General features: G+C 43.1%; 1 protein-coding gene across 1 annotated transcript in view; it reads right to left on the reverse strand.

The window, feature by feature from the left end:
- LOC106574545 (ATP-binding cassette sub-family C member 4) overlaps positions 1–23,479 on the reverse strand; it is a 57,465-nt gene that overhangs the window by 17,622 nt on the left and 16,364 nt on the right. The window contains exons 8-13 of the mRNA XM_014150502.3: positions 8,659–8,908; positions 8,438–8,545; positions 5,425–5,514; positions 1,410–1,601; positions 1,195–1,289; positions 1,005–1,091 (exon numbers count right to left, since the gene is read on the reverse strand). Of these exons, the coding sequence (XP_014005977.3) occupies positions 1,005–1,091; positions 1,195–1,289; positions 1,410–1,601; positions 5,425–5,514; positions 8,438–8,545; positions 8,659–8,908 (822 nt within the window). The remainder of the gene's footprint in view (positions 1–1,004; positions 1,092–1,194; positions 1,290–1,409; positions 1,602–5,424; positions 5,515–8,437; positions 8,546–8,658; positions 8,909–23,479) is intronic.

Consider the following 23,479-nt stretch of genomic DNA (forward strand, 5'->3'; position numbering starts at 1 on the left):
GTGCCACACCGCCCCAGACAATGACGGACCCTCCACCTCCAAATCGATCCCGCTCCAGAGTACAGGCCTCGGTGTAACGCTCATTCCTTCAACGATAAACGCGAATCCGACCATCACCCCTGGTGAAACAAAACTGCGACTTGTCAGTGAAGAGCACTTTTTGCCAGTCCTGTTTGGTCCAGCGACGGTGGATTTGTACCCATAGGCGATGTTGTTGCTGGTGATGTCTGGTGAGGACCTGCCTTACAACAGGCCTACAAGCCCTCAGTCCAGCCTCTCTCAGCCTATTGCTGACAGTCTGAGCACTGATGGAGGGATTGTGCGTTCCTGGTGTAACTCGGGCAGTTGTTGTTTCCATCTAGTACCTGTCCCACAGGTGTGATGTTTGGATGTACCGATCCTGTGCAGGTGTTGTTTCACGTGGTCTGCCACTGCGAGGACAATCAGCTGTCCGTCCTGTCTCCCTGTGGAGCTGTCTTAGGAGTCTCACAGTATGGACATTGCAATTTATTGCTCTGATCATATCTACAGTCCTCATGCCTCCTTGCAGCATGCTTTTCAGAGTCAGTAGAAAGGCCTCTTTAGTGTCCTAAGTTGTCATAACTGTGACCTTAATTGCCTACCATCTGTAAGCTGTTAGTGTCTTAACGACCGTTCCACAGGTGCATGTTCATTAATTGTTCATGGTTCATTGAACAAGCATGGGAAACCCTTCACATTGAAGATCTGTGAAGTTATTAGCATTTTTAAGAATTCTCTGAGTTTTAGGAAGACGTCATCATTTCATAGTTGCACCATACCTCCCCAAATCATCTTGCTGCTCAATGTGTAAATGTATATTTTTAAACTGTAGTGCATTGTTTTATGTTGTAAATGGGTCTGAAACTTTGTGAGCTGCTATTTTGTCTCTCTTGTAAAGTAATTATTTATCTCAATGGCACGAGTCCAGTAAAATAAAGGTTAAAAAAATGCAACCTGTTTAGCTGAAACTGTGGTTCACTCACTGTTCAAACAAGTGTCTCCCGACCTCAGCATCCACAGCACTTAGAGGGTCATCCAGCAGGTAGATATCAGCATCCTGGTACACAGCCCTGAGACACAACAAGGCTTTCAGATAGAGACTGGAGGATATTCATCTATTGAATGTACCTCAACTCATTTCTACTCTGGTATGAAGTGGAGCTGTGGTCTTACCGGGCCAGGTTCACTCTAGCTTTCTGTCCCCCACTGAGGGTGGCTCCTCTGTCCCCTATCAATGTCAGGTCCCCGTCTGGCAGCAGCTCCATGTCCTAAACACAAAAGTGATAACAGCGACAACAGGGGTTAACAGTCATAGAACACAAAGCCACTACAACCACTGCAAAGCTCCTAGAATAAATACCATGAGAGCTCCATTCAGTGTGTCTTACCCTCTTGAGGGCGCAGGCTCTCAGGACCTTCTCATACTTCTGAGGATGGAGCTCTTTGCCAAACAGGATGTTGCTGCGGATGGTTCCAGGGAACACCCAGGGCTGCTGGGAGGCGTAGGTCAGCTGACCTTTGACTTTCAACACCCCCTTGTCATGAGGCAGCTCCCCCAGGATAGCGCTGACCAGAGATGACTGTGGGAGATGGGAGGGTAAACAAGTGAGCTGGCTGATATGGCTTACTACATATTTTACTATATATACTGTGCATAAGGCTGTGGCGGTCACGAAATTTCATCGCCGGTGATGGTCAAGCAAATAAATGCCGGTCTCACGGTAATTGACCGTTAATTAGCCAACACATTTAGCATCTTCTGGCTTCAACACATAGCCTACACATAGGCTATTCTGTGTTGAGCAGTTAACAAAGATGGGTACTCCTATATGCTTAATATAGAATTATTAATGTAACTTTAGTTGTTCTACAAATGTTGGACTATATGTTTTGATTTTTAATACATTGTAAGGCTGCATGATGTGACTAATGATGAATTGAAAAACGTTGCATGAAAGGCATGAGCTCTGCTTTGTTATTTTACACAGGCTGTACACACTTCATCAGTCTCATTCACAATTTGACAAGCACTTGATAATGCCTCAAATTTCCCGGCGGCATCCCCTTACATCCCGTGTGGCTGTAATGCCCCCTAAAGAAATCCATGCCTTTTGCAGCCAGTGGCCACAGTGCCATTGGGCTGAATATAATAATTATAATTCCCTTCTCCCAGAGTACTGTATTCTCCGAAAAACCTCTCACTCACATGGCTCTTCATCACCTGATCGGGTCTTTCTCACAGGCTACAAGTGAAGACAGACATGTCGGTGACGCAACTGCGGGCGTCCTTATTCAATTCTGAGGTGCATATCGAAGATATTGGAAGAACTGTCCACATGTACTTTTTGTCAGCCAACAAGATGAGTGGGCCTAAAGAACAGTAAAAACACTAGCCTATGTCAATCTACAATTCCCCATAGTAAAAAAGTTGACCTATTCTATTCTGTGTGAGAAAGATATATTACCAACATAGTCTGGGACAGTTGTGGGAAGTGATAGAACCCATATTAATACAACCACCAGCATCAATAAACCTGTTTTACACAATGAGGCTGACGCAACAGATCAGAACGTTTAGCTTAAAATGTTGGTGAACTACTTGGTTATTTCTTCACATTATATGCGCAGCAATGCTATAGGCTATAAGTGTGAATGTTCCATTAGCGGGAAAATACCATTATCAAAAGTAATGCTTTTATTATTAAGGTGCATTTTTATGGTAAATTCTTACCCAAACTTGAAACTCAAGCGCTGCTTATGTATGCAAATTAGGCTCTACAGCCCTTGTAAAGCAAATGAATGTGCTTAATTTTAAGAAGTTATTTGGCCACTTTAGTTGTGATACAAACCTTATCGAAACATATAGGGCTACAGTGAGGGGAAAAAGTATTTGACCCCCTGCTGATTTTGTACGTTTGCCCACTGACAAAGAAATGATCAGTCTATAATTTTAATGGTAGGTTTATTTGAACAGTGAGAGACAGAATAACAACAAAACAATAAAAAAAAAACGCATTTCAAAAATGTTATAAAATGATTTGCATTTTAAATGTGGGAAATAAGTATTTGACCCCTCTGCAAAACATGACTTAGTACTTGGTGGCAAAACCCTTGTTGGCAATCACAGAGGTCAGACGTTTCTTGTAGTTGGCCACCAGGTTTGCACACATCTCAGGGGGATTTTGTCCCACTCCTCTTTGCAGATCTTCTCCAAGTCATTAAGGTTTCGAGGCTGACGTTTGGCAACTCGAACCTTCAGCTCCCTCCACAGATTTTCTATGGGATTAAGGTCTGGAGACTGGCTAGGCCACTCCAGGACCATAATGTGCTTATTCTTGGGCCACTCCTTTGTTGCCTTGGTCGTGTATTTTGGGTCATTGTCATGGTGGAATACCCATCCGCGACCCATTTTCAATGCCCTGGCTGAGGGAAGGAGGTTCTCACCCAAGATTTGATGGTACATGGCCCCGTCCATCGTCCCTTTGTTGCGGTGAAGTTGTCCTGTCCCCTTAGCAGAAAAACACCCCCAAAGCATAATGTTTCCACCTCCATGTTTGACGGTGGGGATGGTATTCTTGGGGTTATAGGCAGCATTCCTCCTCCACCAAACACGGCGAGTTGAGTTGATGCCAAAGAGCTCCATTTTGGTCTCATCTGACCACAACACTTTCACCCGTTGTCCTCTGAATCATTCAGATGTTCATTGGCAAACTTCAGACGGGCATGTATATGTGCTTTCTTGAGCAGGGGGACCTTGCGGGCGCTGCAGGATTTCAGTCCTTCACGGCGTAGTGTGTTACCAATTGTTTTCTTGGTGACTATGGTCCCAGCTGCCTTGAGATCATTGACAAGATCCTCCCGTGTAGTTCTGGGCTGATTCCTCACCGTTCTCATGATCATTGCAACTCCACGAGGTGAGATCTTGCATGGAGCCCCAGGCCGAGGGAGATTGACAGTTCTTTTGTGTTTCTTCCATTTGCGAATAATCGCACCAACTGTTGTCACCTTCTCACCAAGCTGCTTGGCAATGGTCTTGTAGCCCATTCCAGCCTTGTGTAGGTCTACAATCTTGTCCCTGACATCCTTGGAGAGCTCTTTGGTCTTGGGCATGGGGGAGAGTTTGGAATCTGATTGATTGATTGCTTCTGTGGACAGGTGTCTTTTATACAGGTAACAAACTGAGATTAGGAGCACTCCCTTTAAGAGTGTGCTCCTAATCTCAGCTCGTTACCTGTATAAAAGACACCTGGGAGCCAGAAATCTTTCTGATTGAGAGGGGGTCAAATACTTATTTCCCTCATTAAAATGCAAATCAATTTATAACATTTTTGACATCCGTTTTTCTGGATTTTGTTGTTATTCTGTCTCTCACTGTTCAAATAAACCTACCATTAAAATGATAGACTGATCATTTTTTTGTCAGTGGGCAAACGTACAAAATCAGCAGGGGATCAAATACTTTTTTCCCTCACTGTATGGGCTAGGCTACATAAGGTGTGCAACTATGATTACAAAAAGTGATAATATATAAGTGATAGGCTAATATTGTCACCCATCAGACTATTCTTGATTTAATATTGTCTTTACATATACTAAAGCTGTCATCAAGGCAAAGGGTGGCTACTTTGAAGAATCTCAAATATAAAATACATTTTGATTTGTTTAACACTTGTTTTGGTTACTACATGATTCCATATGTGTTGTTTCATAGTTTTGATGTCTACACTATTATTCTACAATGTAGAAAATAGTAAAATATAGAAAAACCCTGGAATGAGTAGGTGTGTCCAAACTTTTGACTGGTACTGTATATATATTTTTATAATGTTTGCAAACTGATATGACTTGTTTTGATTTAAAATAGACCATTATCATGCACATGTCTCAAAACAGGGGCAGGGGAAACAAATTAATGTAATCTATGCACTTAAATAGCGAATGGAGTACACTTTTCCTGTGGTTAATTTTGTTGGCCAGCCGGCCTATACTCCTGTTGTAAAGAGAAGCAATGTGCTTAATATTAGGAAAGTTGAGAAATAAATACAGTAGGCCTAGCCTATAGAAAGCTACTGGGATCCTCCTCTTTTTAACAGAGGCCACCACTCTGTTTTCAGACGCAATTGCATAGCCTATAGAAATGTTGAGCTCATGGTCTCTCATGAAGTGTTTGATAAGATTTTCGATACATTTGCATTGATGTCAGAGTGATTAGAGGGACAATAGAGTGCTGAGTACCAGGCAGTTAGTAAGTTTGGTAGGCTACTAATGACCATCAGATCTTGGAGAAGCCTAGTTCCTGTGACTAAATGGTAACGTGGACATTGACTGCCTTCATGACTCGTGACTACCGGAGTGGCCTTAATATGGTCACCGTAACAGTCCTAACTACGCATGACCTCTGACCTTTCCAGCCCCCACAGGTCCAATGACAACAACGAGTTGCTCCGATTTCACTGTGAGTGACAGGTTCTGGAGAGACGGGGCATCCAGACACTGTGGAGATAGAAGGGAGGGACATTTCATAGCAACACATGACAGGACAGGTGTCTTCTTGTTTTGTACAGTGCCTTCGGAAAGTATTCAGAACCCTTGACTTTTCCTCACATTTTGTTAGTTTTGATAGGTTTGGATTTCTGAACTTTAAATGTTATTAGTTGTAATAGAGACCTGAGGGGTGCCAGTATTTGGCCCGTATCACTTAGTTTCCTGCCTAGCAATAAAGATGCAATGTTTGTTCAGATGTGTAGGAGGAGATTCAGCATAGGAGAACGGGTTAAATATCAGTGCTTGTGTAAATGTGTCTTTGTCTAATGCAGCTGTATTGACCCTCGGGGAAGAATAAACTTGGTTTGAGCTTTCATAGTGTCCGTAGAGTTTTTACTCTGAGAATTAGAACATAACAGTTTTCAGCTTTGTTCTAAAATTGTTTAAATGATTTTTTTCCCTCATCAATCTACACATAATACCCTTCAATGACAAAGCAAAAACAGTTTTTTGGAAATGTTTGCTAATTTCCCCCCAAAATTAAAAACTGATATTACATTTACATAAGTATTCAGACCCTTACTAAATACTTTGTTGAAGCACCTTCGGCAGTGTTCAATCTTGGTTTCATCAGACCAGAGAATTTTGTTTCTCATGGTCTGAGTCTTAGGTGCCTTTTGGCAAATTCCAAGCGGGTTGTCATGTGCCTTTTACTGAGGAGTGGCTTCCGTCTGGCTACTCTACCATAACGGCCTGGATGGTGGAGTGCTGCAGAGATGGTTGTCCTTCTGGAAGGTTCTCCCATCTCCACAGAGGAACTCTAGAGCTCTGTCAGAGTGACCATCGGGTTCTTGATCAGCTCCCTGACCAAGGCCCTTCTCCCCCTATTGCTAAGTTTGGCCGGGTGGCCAGCTCTACGAAGAGTCTTGGTTGTTCCAAACTTCTTCCATTTAAGAATGATGGAGGCCACTGTATTCTTGGGGACCTTCAATGCTGCAGACATTTTCTGGTACACTTCCCCAGATCTGTGCCTCGACACAATCTTGTCTTGGCGCTCAACGCACAATTCCTTCAACCTCATGGCTTGGTTTATACTCTGACATGCACTGTCAACTGTGGGACCTTACATAGACAGGTGTGTGCCTTTCCAAATCATATCCAATCAATTGAACCAATCAAGTTGTAGAAACATCTCAAGGATAATCAATGGAAACAGGATGGACCTGAGCTCAATTTCGAGTCATAGGGTCTGAATACTTATGTAAATAAGGTTTTTCCTGTTTAATTTTTTTTATACATTTGCAAACATTTCTAAAAACCTGTTTTCACTTTGTCATTATGGGGTATTGTGGGTAGATTGCTGAGGATTTAAAAAAAAAAAATCAATTTTAGAATAAGGCTGTAACGTAACATAACGTAGTAACGTAATGTAATTACGTTAAAAAAGTAATGTAACGTAGCTGAACCTCGGCAAGACGGAGCTGCTCTTCCTCCCGGGGAAGGACTGCCCGTTCCATGATCTCGCCATCACGGTTGACAACTCCCTTGTGTCCTCCTCCCAGAGTGCTAAGAACCTTGGCGTGATCCTGGACAACACCCTGTCGTTCTCCACTAACATCAAGGCGGTGACCCGATCCTGTAGGTCCATGCTCTACAACATTCGCAGAGTACGACCCTGCCTCACACAGGAAGCGGCGCAGGTCCTAATCCAGGCACTTGTCATCTCCCGTCTGGATTACTGCAACTCGCTGTTGGCTGGGCTCCCTGCCTGTGCCATTAAACCCCTACAACTCATCCAGAACGCCGCAGCCCGTCTGGTGTTCAACCTTCCCAAGTTCTCTCACGTCACCCCGCTCCTCCGCTCTCTCCACTGGCTTCCAGTTGAAGCTCGCATCCGCTACAAGACCATGGTGATTGCCTACGGAGCTGTGAAGGGAACGGCACCTCCATACCTTCAGGCTCTGATCAGGCCCTACACCCAAACAAGGGCACTGCGTTCATCCACCACTGGCCTGCTGGCCCCCCTACCTCTGAGGAAGCACTGTTCCCGCTCAGCCCAGTCAAAACTGTTCGCTGCTCTGGCACCCCAATGGTGGAACAAGCTCCCTCACGACGCCAGGACAGCGGAGTCAATCACCACCTTCCGGAGACACCTGAAACCCCACCTCTTTAAGGAATACCTAGGATAGGATAAAGTAATCCTTCTAACCCCCCCCCCCCCCCCCTTAAAAGATTTAGATGCACTATTGTAAAGTGGTTGTTCCACTGGATATCATAAGGTGAATGCACCATTTTGTAAGTCGCTCTGGATAAGAGCGTCTGCTAAATGACTTAAATGTAAAATGTAATGTAACAAAATGTGAAAAAAAGTCAAGGGGTCTGAATACTTTCCGAAGGCACTGTATATCAAAATGTGGACATTTGGGCCTCCCGAGTGGCGCAGTGGTCTAAGGCACTGCATCACAGTGCTAGAGGCGTCACTACAGACCCGGGTTTGATCCCGGGCTGTATCACAACCGGCCGTGATCGGGAGTCCCATAGGGCGGCGCACAATTAACCCAGCGTTGTCCGGGTTAGGGGAGGATTAGGCCGGGGGGGGGGCTTTACTTGGCTCATTGCACTCTAGCATCTCCTTGTGGCGGACCCGGGTGCCTGCAGGCTGACCTTGGTCATCAGTTGAATGGTGTTTCCTCTGACACATTGGTGTGGCTGGCTTCCGGGTTAAGTGGGCGGGTGTTAAGAAGTGCGGTTAGGCGGGTCATGTTTCAGAGGGCGCACGACTCGATCTTCACCTCCCGAGCCCGTTGGGGGGGTTGCAGCGATGAGGCGCGATCGAAATTGAGGAGAAAGTGGATAAAGTACAAAAAAAGTAATAATACATGTTTTATAAAACATGTGGACATTAAACATTTGAACCTGCCAGAATATTCACCTTGTCCCAGTAGCAAATTAAGTCCTTGATCTCAACAGAGGCGTCTTTCTTTTCCTCCAAGGTGAATCTCATGTTGGGTCTCTCAATCTCATCCAACAGAAGGAAATTCTGTGGGTCAACAGAGAGATGATTCAGCCAAACAAACCTTACTAAACTACAATAACTCATTGCACCTAGGTGAGGCACAGCAGCCATTTTGTGCCAGATGATCTATAGAGTACCTTGATCCTGCGGATACTGATGATGGTCTCGAACACCTTCTCGATGGCCAGTGGGAAGAAGAGGGTCACTGTGATCTTGATGGCACCATACAGAGACACTGCCACAAACACCCGGCTGGCTGAGATGGTGTTCCCCAGGAGGACGTAGACGGTGAAGGTGATGAAGACTATGATCTTACTGGCCGCAAAGAAGGAGGCCATGTTTAGGCCTCGCAGGAAGGAGCTAGACATGATCTTGGAGATCTCTTTCCTGAGGGAAGAATGAAAGTGAAGTCTTTCAATAATAACGCAATAAAACAAAACATTCTGTTACACCTGTTAAATTCAATGGAGTCTTTATAAATCTTTCCTTTAACCTATAAAAGTCTAAGTCGTTGGGGGAGGTTCTACTAAGTTAACATATGGAATCGTCTTTCAATGTTTTGGTACTACTATTGGAGAGCCCTTCTTTGTCTACACCCATTCAGCATTGTTCACACCCTCTTAAGCCTTAGCCCCACCCATCTCTTTAAAGGTTGATCCAACCGTTCTGTACTAACTTGCCAGCTACTTCCAGACATCTAAGAGAAAGAGAACAGCTCACTGAATATTACTCGCCCTATCACTCTGCGGTTTCGCGTTCAGAGCGCACACTGGACGCTCTGGCCAATAAGTAGGATTGTTCCAAAAGCTCTGACCTCACAACTACAGTCAAGCACCCAAGCTAACTGGCTAACATTGGCTAGCTACTTCCAGACACATAATGAGAGAACACCCCACTCTGACCATTTGACTCGCCCTAGCAGAGCTGGTTAGGCTTTTTTCATGTTATCTAGAGCGTTGGTGACTGTAACTGTGCTGCTGGCAACAATCGTTTACTGACACTGGACATATTCAACGGGTGTTGAGCGTTCAAAAATGCATCAGTTATTCTGCGCTCTGGCACACTAAGACGAGAGTCTTTTGTTAAGAAATGTAGCTAGATAGCTAGCTAGGTAAACAATGAATCCCAACGCATGATGTAACGTTACTTAGTGAGCCAGCTAGCTAACGTTAGCTAGCTAGCTAACAGTACACTTTCACTTAAAATGAAAGTCCCCGGCCACTAGGAGTGCCGCCTCTGGATGAGCATTTTCCTGTTTGCTTACGGCCCTATACAGCTTGTTGAGTGCCGTCTTAGTGCCAGCATCGGTTTGTGGTAGTAAATAGACAGCTACAAAAAAATATATAGATGAAAACTCTTTTGGTAAATAGTGTGGTCTACAGCTTATTATGAGATACTCTACCTCAGGCGAGCAAAACCTAGAGACTTCCTTAATATTAGATTTTGTGCACCAGCTGTTATTTACAAATAGGCACAGACCGCCACCCCTTGTCTTACCGGAGGCAGCTGTTCCATCTTGCCGATGGACTGAAAACCCCGACAGCTGTATATTATCCATGTCGTCGTTCAGCCACGACTCGTGAAACATAAGATATTACAGTTTTTAATGTCCTGTTGGTAGGATATCCTTGATCGGAGCTCAATCATTTTGTTATCCAATGATTGCACGTTGGCTAACAGGACTGATGGTGGAGGGGGTTTACTCACTCGCCTACGAATTCTCAGAAGGCAGCCCGACCTCTGCATCCCTTTTCCAACGTCTTTTCTTCATGCAAATGATGGGGATTTGGGCCCATTCCTGAGAAAGCAGTATATCCTTCGCGTCGGACTCGTTAAAGAAAACATTTTCGTCCAGTTCGAGGTGAGTAATTGCTGTTCTGATGTCCAGAAGTTATTTTCGGTCATAAGTGACGGTAGCATGAGAGAGAAAAATCACGTCTTTACCTTTTTTGTTTAAAAATAATAGTTAATAATTAATATGCTTAACAATAGTAAAGACATTTTCTTTAGTGCCAATGCTGTGCTTCTGAGAAAGGATGGTTCATCTCTTCTACGTTCACTCCCTGCAGCTGGTCTAAGCGTGTAGTCAAGGACATGGGATAGAGATAAACTTGAGGACCAGATAGACCTGTATTGTTTCAATTTCTCTTTGCTTCTGAGTAACCTTGTCACACCACATAAGACAAAGAGCAGAGAAGTGACCACAGTTCTTCAGCTCATCCTGTGGGGAGATAGAAGAGAACGGAGGCTAGCTTGGTAGAGAAGGGAGTAAACGGAACTGCCTTTATCACTTGTTTGTCCACTATGACCCGATACACCTGGCCACAATAAGAGAACAAGGTAGCTCATGATGTCCTGATCCGCCACGGAGGGGTGGAACCAACCATGACTAAGCAGTTTTGTGTTTCTATATAAACCCCATTGCCTCTCTGTATTATTCGAGCTCTCACTCATTTTTATGAGAAGACAGATTTTCGGGATGTCTAGTGGTCTGACAAACAGCGCTGTACCTCTGCCACTTTCCACCGCAGAAGGGTGAAATAGGCCCTTCCGCAAAAAGACCTAACTAGCTAAAAGACAAAGTCAATCGTTTCCTTTAAAATTGCTGTTCATTTTTTAAAAATCGTGTTTGTCCATTTCCCCGTGCAAAAAACAGTTATCTATAGGTTAAACTGGTAGATTTTGATGGGGATTTTTTTAATGTTCATTAGACTGATGCACGGATGCATCAATTGATTTTAACAAAGGTTTTTAACAGATAAAGAAAAATAGAAGAAGAACTGCAGAATGACTATTACAGCTTTTGTGCACTTTGCTGCAGCCAGGAATATGGGAGGTAGAATGTTTTGGGAATGGGAATTCCACAAACGCCCCAGACATTCCACTAAAAGCTACCATAGAATGTAACATTCAATAACATTCAGAGACAAAAACATGCAACTTCTCCTCATGTTAAAGAACAAAGAGAAGCAGAAAGAAGACTACAGCCAGGTCTCATGGCTGGATAGTGTTGGCTGGTCATGGTGAGAGGGATCAGGGAACCAGACCTGTGATGTAACTGAAAGCTGTTTGCTGGCAGCTGGTGAAGTTCATGTGGCTTTGCTCCCTCTGTGAGACCCTGCTAGGGGTGCCTGGCCCTCAGCCAAATACTATAAACCACACATGCAGACACGCATATGTGCCTTCAGAAAGTATTCATACCACTTGACTTGACTCCACATTTTGTTGCGTTACAGCCTGAATCCAAAATGGATTACATTGATTTTATTTCTCACCCATAATATAGCCAATAGCCCATAATGACAAAGTGAAAACATGTTTTTAGAATTTTTTGCTAATTTACATAAGTAAATACTTTGTAGAAGCACCGTTGGCAGTGATTACAGCTGTGAGTCTTTCTGAGTAAGTCTCTAAGAGCATTCCACACCTGGATTTTACAACTTTTCCCATTATTCTTACAAAAAAAAATGCAAGCTCTTTCAAATTTGTTGTTTATCACTGCAAGACAACCATTTTTAGGTAGATTTAATTCCAAACGGTAGCTCGGTCACTGTCTTCTTGGTAAGCAACTCCAGCGTAGATTTGGCCTTTGGTGTTTTAGGTTACTGTCTTGCTGAAAGGTAATTCATCTCCCAGTGTCTGGTGGAAAGCAGACTGAACAAGGTTTTCCTCTAGGATTTTGCTTGTGCTTAGCTCCATTCTATTACTTTTTTATCCTGAAAAACTTCCCAGTCCTTAATGATTAGAAGCATAACCATAACATGATGCAGCTTGAAAATACAGAGAGTGGTACTCAGTAACGTGTTGTATTAGATTTGCAGCAACAGTCTTCGACAACTCATCCACATCGTCTCTGTAATTTACACCATCATGCTTTGCCTTAATGGCAATCGTGTAGGCTACCTCAGGCTTCAGCCTGCGCTTCAGAGGGTATTTCTGTGTGGGAATTGTTGATTTCAATCAAATCATTTCACTATCCATGGCATATTTTTGAATTCCTGGTTTCTCAGCCGGTAACTGTAGGCTATTCAACAAGTGGAATTATTTGTGGAAATCGATGCAAGGGGTGGACCCCGAATACTCGGACGGATCATCATTGTCCACTGTATTTCAATTTGCCAGGGATAGCTACAGGCTACTTGCCCAGCTGATGCTGTCACTGAAATATCACTGTAGCCTACTTTTGTTTCTCATGGCGGCATTTTGATTCCCCCATCATGCTGCCACATCTAGCCATCCAATATATATATATATATATATATATATATATATATATATATATATATTTCTCACCACTCTGCTGACGAGTATTTTTATCTGCTCGTACAGGAGTAATAGAGGCCTGGTGCACTAATTTGGTGGATTTATTTTTATATAAAACTATCTTTTCATTGTGATTTATTATGGGGTGCTGCAGCACCCTCAGCACCCCTAGTTCCCGCAGCTATGACTTTGGCAATCAGATCTGGATGGATCATTGTAAATGCGCGTTTACTAAAATCTCCCTTAGCCCAGGGCTAAGGTGCAATATGAACGTGCCTAATATCTTGTCTTGTGTCAAACTATATTTTTCAGGAAGTACACAGAGATATATCCTCCGCAGGGACAAGGTCGCATTGGCTATATGCTGCTGGTAGTGGCTCGCAAGTATAATCCATGCTTAGCCTATAATCTGACGATATTCATCGTTACTCATTGTTACTTCATTCTTAAGTTCTGCACGCAATGCATAGTCATTATGGCGTAGTCTTCTTTGCAGCGGATATCATGCCTGCACAAATCAATACAATCAAATGTTATTGTCATATGTACAGGATAGACATTCAATGACATAATTACTGGTGGCAATCTTGTTCACTCATCATAGGGCTATGCCAATTTGATCATGTCATGTTGATCTTGTGCAGTGTAGGCATTATGTATGGTTTCAGGTGTGTAGACCACGGGCCTACTCTTTCCCCTTAACATGTTGTGCTGTTTCCTCTTCCCTCGCTATTGCTCTCTCCTCTCTATTAAGTCTATTAGAATGTATGGAACGCCATAACACCGGCACGTCTTTCATGGTCATGGCCGGCCGGCCGGGAGCCATACACTGGTCTACACAGGCTGATTGCTGTCGTGCTGTTCACAGCTATATGATTTGGATAGGAGTGGACTCAGAACTAAGGTGCTGCAGTAACGGCCATTACAATTATCAAGTGCCCCCTCTGCTGTCAAGGCAGGCAATATCAACACCATTTGCTAAACAACATGCAATTTAGCTATCCTTTACAGGGAAAATGGTGCATCTATGCTGTTGGTAGTGGCTCAACGTATGGAACGCTATATAACACTGGCGTGTCATCCATGGTCGTACCCTGCCGGGTATGAGAACTCCCGTCCACTGATCTACACAGGCTGAGTACTGTTCAGAGCTACTTGGCTGCATAGTGGACTCTACTAAGCTGAACTCAAGAGAACTTGTTGAATGGCCTCATCGACAATCCATCGCAACAATCGTGGTCTGTAAACTAGTCATTCATATTTGATTTTAAGTAACCTTGCTCAAGTGGAGCTTTGCAACATTAGTCATTTGATCAATTGATTCATCAGCAACTCAAATATGTCATCCATGCTTTATGAGCTCAGTAGACCTACTGCTGCCTTTAACTCTCATCACTCTTGGCATTTTTATTTAATCTCATCATAAACAAAATGTCTTCCGTTTGCTTGATATCAGCCCCAGCAATCAGTTCTCGAATAATGGAGATATTCTCCAGTAGCAAACTATGTGGCAGGGTGGCCATCGACAGTAATATATCAATCAAGAACTGTGGCTTTCAGCTTCAGTTATGTTGCCTGTAGCTTATTAATGCAATTTATATGGTTTTGTCATCATTCTAATAATTTGTTCTTGTTACAAGTGGAGCTTCAGTCTCTTAAGAATGGGTGATACCTTGCCAAACTGATTCGGGGAAATGTTTCTTTAGGCAAGCTTCAAACATCCTACCCTACTAACAATGGTTTAGTCCCATAGCCACCACCTTCGAGTTGCGAATTCAGGCTACCTAGCAATGGGTATACCACGCTGTTTCTTTTACTGCTAGCGTGCAAGGTTCATCTGGCACCTGCACAGGTTTGGGTAGCACTCAGTTTTTCAAGAGCCTTTTTTTATCGGCTGGTCCCAGTTTCTATGGTCATGTTGCAATAGCGCAAATGTTTATGTCTACCCTAAGCTACTTCCTATTTTCCAGCATATACTCGCAGCCACAGACAAGGTGGTTCCCTCCGCTTGACATCTCCATGAGGTCTTCTTCCTACAGGTTTTTCATGGTTCTTTCACGAGGCTTGGTCGATATACCGAGATATTTGGAAAAATGTTCAATACTGTCAAAACTATTTCTTTGAGGCGATAAAGCAGATTGCGTTCCTTCATTTCACCTGTCACATTATTTTACATTATGAAAGCTTACCGTAGTTCCCCAGAACAGTTGGGCCAGTCACATGTTTGTTTGTAAATAGCACAACGGGAGAAAGCAGGAGCAGGTGAGTCCAGCTGTGTATTGACAGGGGTCACGTTTTACAATTGAAAGTCAACAGTGTTTTTTGGCTTCAATAGAGTGATCAGGGATGTGCAACACTAGTTTTCCTTCGCAGAAAATACATTAGTGCAACACATTCGGCAGAAAATGGCTTCTTTTTCATTATTTGGCTGGCAGCCACACATGTAGGAAAAATGAGCTTACAATGAAAAAGCAAAGTCTTTTTTGAAAAAATGATGCATGCTCATCATATTTCTAATGTTTATCATAGAAAGAATGTAGCCAGCTTGTTAATCTTGCATTTAATGGAGAAAGGTAGGCTGGCTACACCGAGAAAAGTAGCTACACAGACTTTTGGATGCGGTATCTGTACAGCTGCCACATTTGATTTCCTTGCGTTTTCTCTTGTCTCCGTTCTCAGCCTGTCTGCTCCATCCCCATCTTCTCAAAGCAGGCAGGCCCTTTGCCCTACGACTCCAGACTTCACACAGCGTGTACGCATGCTGCTCCAGAGCCAGTACTGTTCTTCCTTTTTTATATTTTTTACCTTTATTTAACTAGGCAAGTCAGTTAAGAACAAATTCTTATTTTCAATGCCTTGTTCAGGGGCAGAAGGACAGATTTTTACCTTGTCAGCTCGGGGATTTGATCTTGCAACCTTCCGGTTACTAGTCTAACGCTCTAACCACTAGGCTACCTGCCACCCACACAAGCATGCGTCAAAACTTTGTTTATTTGCACAATGTCTCTTGTTCAAATTCACTTGTAAATGTCCAAACTCACCAAAACGGACATTTGGTAGCTCCTACCTATATATGCATCATTTTATGAGCTGGATTGCCTATCTTTGCAATTTCTTTATTTTCGTTTGCGCTCGTTAGCATATTAGCTAGCAGCCTCCATGGAAATGTGATATTACTTGTGAAAATGTTGTTAACATTCTAGTAACAGACACCCAATGGTCTTTTTTGCGCCCCCTTGTGTACTAAGCCGGTAATACCATAAATCCTGGGATGAGAGAAGGACGTTATGACGATATGAAAATCTGGATACCGCCCAACCCTAGTGCTCACAACCCCTTCTATCACTCATTTTTAGGGGTTTCTGGTCTTTTCAACTTAAATCACTAGCCCCACTCCTAAGCATTCTAAATTGGCTTCCTGTAGTACTATCATGAAAGTGCGCACTTACAAATATCCTTTTTCTTGCTTTATGTTTATATTTATTCATGCTCCACCATTCATCCCTCCTATTCAACCCTCTCCTTTCTTAAGTAATATACAAAGGTGCCATCTTTCCCCTCTACGCTACATTGGTCTTTAAGAACTGGAGCAGTAACCACCTCGATACATTGGGTTTAATTCCACCATCACTCTCCAGCAACTAGGCCCCTGGCTATGCTCTGCGAGACCTCACTTGTTAGGCCCAATCTATTTGACTTCTCAGCAATGGCTCCTTACCATAGCTATCAATAGCTAATTTAGTTGCCGAGTTTCCAATGACATGCAGGAATGTGGCGGTCATTCATATTACAGCCGGCTTTTGGGTCAGACACCGTTTGACATGCATCCCCATCGCTCGTTTACGACATGTACATCTGGGTGCATGACAGCAAACATCTCATATTAGACTAATCGAATTACAGTGTTGTTGGGTTCTACGTACCATCATACGTAACATTTCTTCTGAATAAATTTGCATGAAAATGCGAGGCACTCAGCAGGTCAACATTTGGCCAGGACTCGGGCAGGTGCCCATATCTTCCAGCATTGCTGTGTGCACTGTTGGGCTCAACGCTCAGTTAGCGTTTCATGTCAATCATACATACAGTGGCAAGAAAAAGTATGTGAACCCTTTGGAAGTACCTGGATTTCTGCATAAAATGGTCATAAAATTTGATCTGATCTTCACCTAAGTCACAACAATAGACAAACACAGTCTGCTTAAACTAATAACACACAAACAATTATACGTTTTCATGTCTTTATTGAACACACCATGTAAACATTCACAGTGTAGGGTGGAAAAAGTATGTGAACCCTTGGATTTAATAACTGGTTAACCCTCCTTTGGCAGCAATAAACTCAACCAAATGTTTTCTGTAGTTATGGATCAAACCTGCACAAAGGTCAGTAGGAATTTTAGGCCATTCATCTTTACAAACTGATTCAGATTAGCAATAATCTTAGGATGTCTGGTGTGAACCACTCTCGAGGTCATGCCACAGTATTTTAAATCGTGTTGAGGTCAGGACTCTAACTGGGCCACTCCAGAAGGCGAATTTTCTTCTGTTGAAGCCATTTTGTTGTTGATTTACTTCTGTGTTTTGGGTCGTTGTTCTTTTGCGTCACCCAACTTCTGTTGAGCTTCAATTGGCGAACAGATAGCCTTACATTCTCCTGCAAAATGTCTTGATAAACTTGGGAATTCATTTTTCCATCGATGATAGCAAGCTGTCCAGGCCCTGAGGCAGCAAAGCAGCCCCAAACCATGATGCTCCCTCCACCATACTTTACAGTTGGGATGAGGTTTTGATGTGCTGTGGCTTTTTTTCTCCACACAGTTTTGTGTGTTCCTTCCAAACAACTCAACTTTAGTTGAATCTATCCACAGAATATTTAGCCAGAAGCGCTGTGGAACATCCAGGTGCTCTTTTGCGATGTTCAGACGTGCAGCAATGTTTTTTTGGGGATAGCAGTGGCTTCTTCCGTGGTGTCCTCCCATGAACACCATTGTGTTTTACGTATCGTAGAATCGCCAACAGCGATGTTAGCATGTTCCAGAGATTTCTGTAAGCCTTTAGCTGACACTCTAAGATTCTTCTTAACCTCACTGAGCATTCTGCACTATGCTCTTGCAGTCACCTTTGCAGGGAGGCCACTCCTAGGGAGAGTAGCAACAGTGCTGAACTTTCTCCATTTGTCTTACCATGGACTGATGAACATCAAGGCTTTTAGAGATACTTTGGTAACGCTTTCCAGCTTTATGCAAGTCAACCATTCTTAATCTTAGGTCATCTGTGATCTCTTTTGTTCGAGGCATGGTTCACATCAGGCAATGCTTCTCGTGAATTGCAAACTCAAATTTGTGTTTTTTTTGGGGCTGGGCAGCTCTAACCAACATCTCTAATCTCTTCTCATTGATTGGACTCCAGGTTAGCGGACTCCTGACTCCAATTAGCTTTTGGAAAATTCATTAGCCTAGGGGTTCACATACCTTTCCCAACCTACACTGTGAATGTTTAAATGATGTATTCAATATAGACAAGAAAAATACAATAATTTGTGTGTTATTAGTTTATGCACACTGTGTTTGTCTATTGTTGTGACTAAGATGAAGATCAGATCAAAGTTTATGACTAATTTATGCAGAAATCCAAGTAATTCCAAAGGGTTCACATACTTTTTCTTGCCACTGTATATGGCATGCACTGTTGGGTTCAATGCTCGGTTAGCGTTTCATGTTAATCATGCATATCGCTTATGGAATGCGTGGCTGGGTAGACATACACGCAGATGTCTCATTTCATCCAGAAACATTCCATATGATACTTTCCAATACAGCATAATTACCGGCCGCAAACTATTCAATAAAATTCCTTATTATATTCTGTCTCTGTTGTCATGTTAAGCCTGTACTCGATTGCAGTTAGCCTAGTGGTTAGAGCATTGGGCCAGTAACCGGAAGGTTGCTGGATCGAAACCCCGAGCTGACAAGGTAAAAATCTGTCGTTCTGCCCCTGAGCAAGGCAGTTAACCCACTGTTCCCTGAAGACGTGGATGTCGATTAAGGCAGCCCCCCACACCCCTCTGATTCAAAGGGGTTGGGTTAAATATGGAAGACACATTTCAGTTGAATACATTCAGTTGGACAACTGACTAGGTATCCCCCTTTCCTGATTGAAATGCCCTTTAAAACCCCCAAGGTCGATGTCTGCGCCCCCGCTGAATCTAATCAGCACAAAAATACCAATAAAAATCAGTCAATTTAAGCAAGAGATATCATTGGATGTGTCTCAACCTGCCTATGACGCACTTCCGCATCTGCGGTAAAAGGTGACAGTCTTCTCACAAAATTGTCTGAAGCATCCAAACTAGAGGTCGACCGATTAATCGGAATGGCTGATTAATTAGGGCCGATTTCGGGTTTTCATAACAATCGGTAATCGGTATTTTTGGCTGCCGATTATTATTTTTTTTTTTTACACATTTATTTAACTAGGCAAGTCAGATTAAGAACACATTCTTATTTTCATGACGGCCTAGGAACGGGGGTTAACTGCCTTGTTCAGGGGGGATTCGGGGATTCGTTTTTGCAACCTTGGTTACTAGTCCAACGCTCTAACCACCTGCCTTACTTTGCACTCCACGAGATGAGATGATAGTTTCCGGATTTTACCATATTAATGACCAAAGGCTCGTATTTCTGTGTGTTTATTATGTTATAATTAAGTCTATGATTTGATAGAGCAGTCTGACTGAGCGATGGTAGGCACCAGCAGGCTCGTAAGCATTCATCCAGACAGCACTTTCGTGCGTTTTGCCAGCAGCTCTTCGCTGTGTTTCAAGCTGTTTATGACTTCAAGCCGGGTGGGTATAACATGTGGAACGTTCCAACAGGAATCTATTCCAAAAACTTCATAAATAACAAGGTTGCCAAAAAACAACGCATACAAAGTTCTATAGCGGCAGAATAAGATACCGGGTAGTGAGTGGTCTATTTCATTGCGTTTTTCACTCATCACGTTTATTCAGAAAAATGTCTGTCCTCACTCTGGTTGCCTATGGACAAACATTAAGAATAAGCCATGTGGTGAGTTGATGCCTATTCGGCAGCCAGTTTAGCTAGGTTTGTATGCGTTGCTACTTTGTATGCGTTGTTGGTTGGCAACCTTTTACTTTACGTTTTTTGGAACAGATTCCTGTTGGAACGTTCCACAAATTATACCCACTCCTTCAAGCCTGTCAACTCCCAAGATTAGGCTGGTGTAACCGATGTGAAATGGCTAGCTAGTTAGCGGGGTGCGCGCTAATAGCGTTTCAAACGTCACTCGCTCTGAGACTTGGAGTAGTTGTTTCCCCTTGCTCTACATGGGTAACGCTGCTTCGAGGGTGGCTGTTGTCGATGTGTTCCTGGTTCAAGCCCAGGTAGGAGCGAGGAGAGGGACGGAAGCTATACTGTTACACTGGCAATACTAAAGTGCCTATAAGAACATCCAATAGTCAAAGGTATATGAAATACAAATCGTATCGAGAGAAATAGTCCTATAATAACTACAACCTAAAACTTACCTGGGAATATTGAAGACTCATGTTAAAAGGAACCACCAGCTTTCATATGTTCTCATGTTCTGAGCAAGGAACTTAAACCGTAGCTTTTTTACATGGCACATATTGCACTTTTACTTTCTTCTCCAACACTTTGTTTTGCATTATTTAAAGCAAATTGAACATGTTTCATTATTTATTTCAGGCCAAATTGATTTTATTGATGTATTATATTAAGTTAAAATAACTGTTCATTCAGTATTGTTGTAATTGAGATTATTAAAAAAAGAAATACATAAATAAATAAATGGGGGGGGGGGGGGGAAATCGGCTGATTAATCGGTATCGGCTTTTCTGGCCCTCCAATAATCGGTATTGGCGTTGAAAAATCATAATAAGTCGACCTCTAACCCAACAGTTTGGCATACAAATTAATATGACTCCTGAGAAGATGAGAATCTCACAAACACGTACATGTTGGGGCCTCACAAGACTCATCCGAAGGTCCCCTGGTACCAGTAGAAAAAAATGAATGGAAGTATATATGGAGACTGTTTAGTACCAAAAATAAAGGGGTTAAATACAGTTGAAGTCTGAAGTTTACATACACCTTAGCCAAATACATTTCAACTCAGTTTTTCATAATTCCTGACATTTAATCAGAGTAAACATTCCCCGTCTTAGGTCAGTTAGGAACACCACTTTATTTTAAGAATGTGAAAAGTAGTAGAGAGAATGATTTATTTCAGCTTTTATTTCTTTCATCACATTCCCAGTGGGTCAGAAGTTTACATACACTCAATTAGTATTTGGTAGCATTGCCTTTAAATTGTTTAACTTGGGTCAAATGTTTCGGGTAGCCTTCCACAAGCTTCCCACAATAAGTTGGGTGAATTTTGGCCCATTCCTCCTGACAGAGCTGGTGTAACTGAGTCAGGTTTGTAGGCCTCCTTGCTCGCACACGCTTTTTCAGTTCTGCCCACTCATTTTCCATAGGTTTGAGGTCAGGGCTTTGTGATGACCACTCCAATACCTTGACTTTGTTGTCTTTAAGCCATTTTGCCTCCATTTTGGAAGTATGCTTGCGGTCATTGTCCATTTGGAAGACCCATTTGCGACCAAGCTTTAACTTCCTGACTGATGTCTTGAGATGTTGCTTCAATCTATCCACATAATTTTCCTACCTCATGATGCCATCTATTTTGTGAAGTGCACCAGTCCCTCCTGCAGCAAAGCACCCCCACAACATGATACATGCTGCCACCCCAGTGCTTCACGGTTGGGATGGTGTTCTTCCGCTTGCAAGCCTCCCCCTTTTTCCTCCAAACATAACGATGGTCACTATGGCCAAACAGTTCTATTTTTGTTTCATCAGGACATTTCTCCAGAAAGTACGATCTTTGTCGCCATGTGCAGTTGTAAACCGTAGTCTGGCTTTTTTATGGTGGTTTTGGAGCAGTGGCTTCTTCCTTGCTGAGCGGCCTTTCAGGTTATGTCGATATAGGACTCGTTTTACTGTGGATATAGATACTTTTGTACCTATTTCTTCCAGCATCTTCACAGGGTCCTTTGCTGTTGTTCTGGGATTGATTTGCACTTTTCGCACCACAGTACGTTCATCTCTAGGAGACAGAATGCGTCTCCTTCCTGAGCGGTATGACGGCTGCGTGGTCCCATGGTGTTTATACTTGCGTATTATTGTTTGTAGAGATGAACGCGGTACCTTCAGGCATTTGGAAATTGCTCCCAAGGATGAACCAGACTTGTTGGAGGTTTACAATTTTTTTCTGAGCTCATGGCTGATTTCTTTTGATTTTCCCATGATGTCATGCAAAGACGCACTGAGTTTGAAGGTAGGCCTTGAAATACATCCACAGGTACACCTCCAATTGACATAAATGATGTCAATTAGCTTATCAGAAGCTTCTAAAGCCATGACATAATTTTCAGGAATTTTCCAAGCTGTTTAAAGGCACGTCAACTTAGTGTATGTAAACTTCTGACCACACACAAATTATTATACAGCTTATTATAAGTGCTCCTAACCGCAGCTTTTTACCTGTAAAAAAGACACCTGTCCACAGAAGCAATCAATCAATCAGATTCCAAACTCTCCACCTTGGCCAAGACCAAAGAGCTCTCCAAGGATGTCAGGGACAAGATTGTAGACCTACACAAGGCTGGAATGGGCTACAAGACCATCGCCAAGCAGCTTGGTGAGAAGGTGACAACATTTGGTGCGATTATTCGCAAATGGAAGAAACACAAAAGAACTGTCAATATCCCTCGGCCTGGGGCTCCATGCAATATCTCACCTCGTGGAGTTGCAATGATCATGAGAACGGTGAGGAATCAGCCCAGAACTACACGGGAGGATCTTGTCAATGATCTCAAGGCAGCTGGGACCATAGTCACCAAGAAAACAATTGGTAACACACTACGCCGTGAAGGACTGAAATCCTGCAGTGCCCGCAAGGTCCCCCTGCTCAAAAATGCATATACAGGCCCGTCTGAAGTCTGCCAATGAACATCTGAATGACTCAGAGGACAACTGGTGAAAGTGTTGTGGTCAGATGAGACCAAAATGGAGCTCTTTGACATCAACTCAACTTGCTGTGTTTGGAGGAGGAGGAATGCTGCCTATGACCCCAAGAACACCATCTCCACCGTCAAACATGGAGGTGGAAACATTATGCTTTGGGGGTGTTTTTCTGCTAAGGGGACAGGACAACTTCACCGCATCAAAGGGACGATGGACGGGGCCATGTACAGTCAAATCTTGGGTGAAAACCTCCTTCCCTCAGCCAGGGCATTGGCTCGTGGATGGGTATTCCAGCATGACAATGACCCAAAACACACGGCCAAGGCAACAAAGGAGTAGCTCAAGAAGAAGCACATTAAGGTCCTGGAGTGGCCTAGCCAGTCTCCAGACCTTAATCCCATAGAAAATCTGTGGAGGGAGCTGAAGGTTTGAGTTGCCAAACGTCAGCCTCGAAACCTTAATGACTTGGAGAAGATCTGCAAAGAGGAGTGGGACAAAATCCCTCCTGACAGGTGTGCAAACCTGGTGGCCAACTACAAGAAACGTCTGACCTCTGATTGCCAACAAGGGTTTTTCCACCAAGTACTAAGTCATGTTTTGCAGTGGGGTCAAATACTTATTTCCCTCA

Source organism: Salmo salar, chromosome 16, assembly GCF_965601325.2.
Source record: "Salmo salar chromosome 16, fSalSal1, whole genome shotgun sequence".
Classification (NCBI taxonomy): domain Eukaryota; kingdom Metazoa; phylum Chordata; class Actinopteri; order Salmoniformes; family Salmonidae; genus Salmo; species Salmo salar.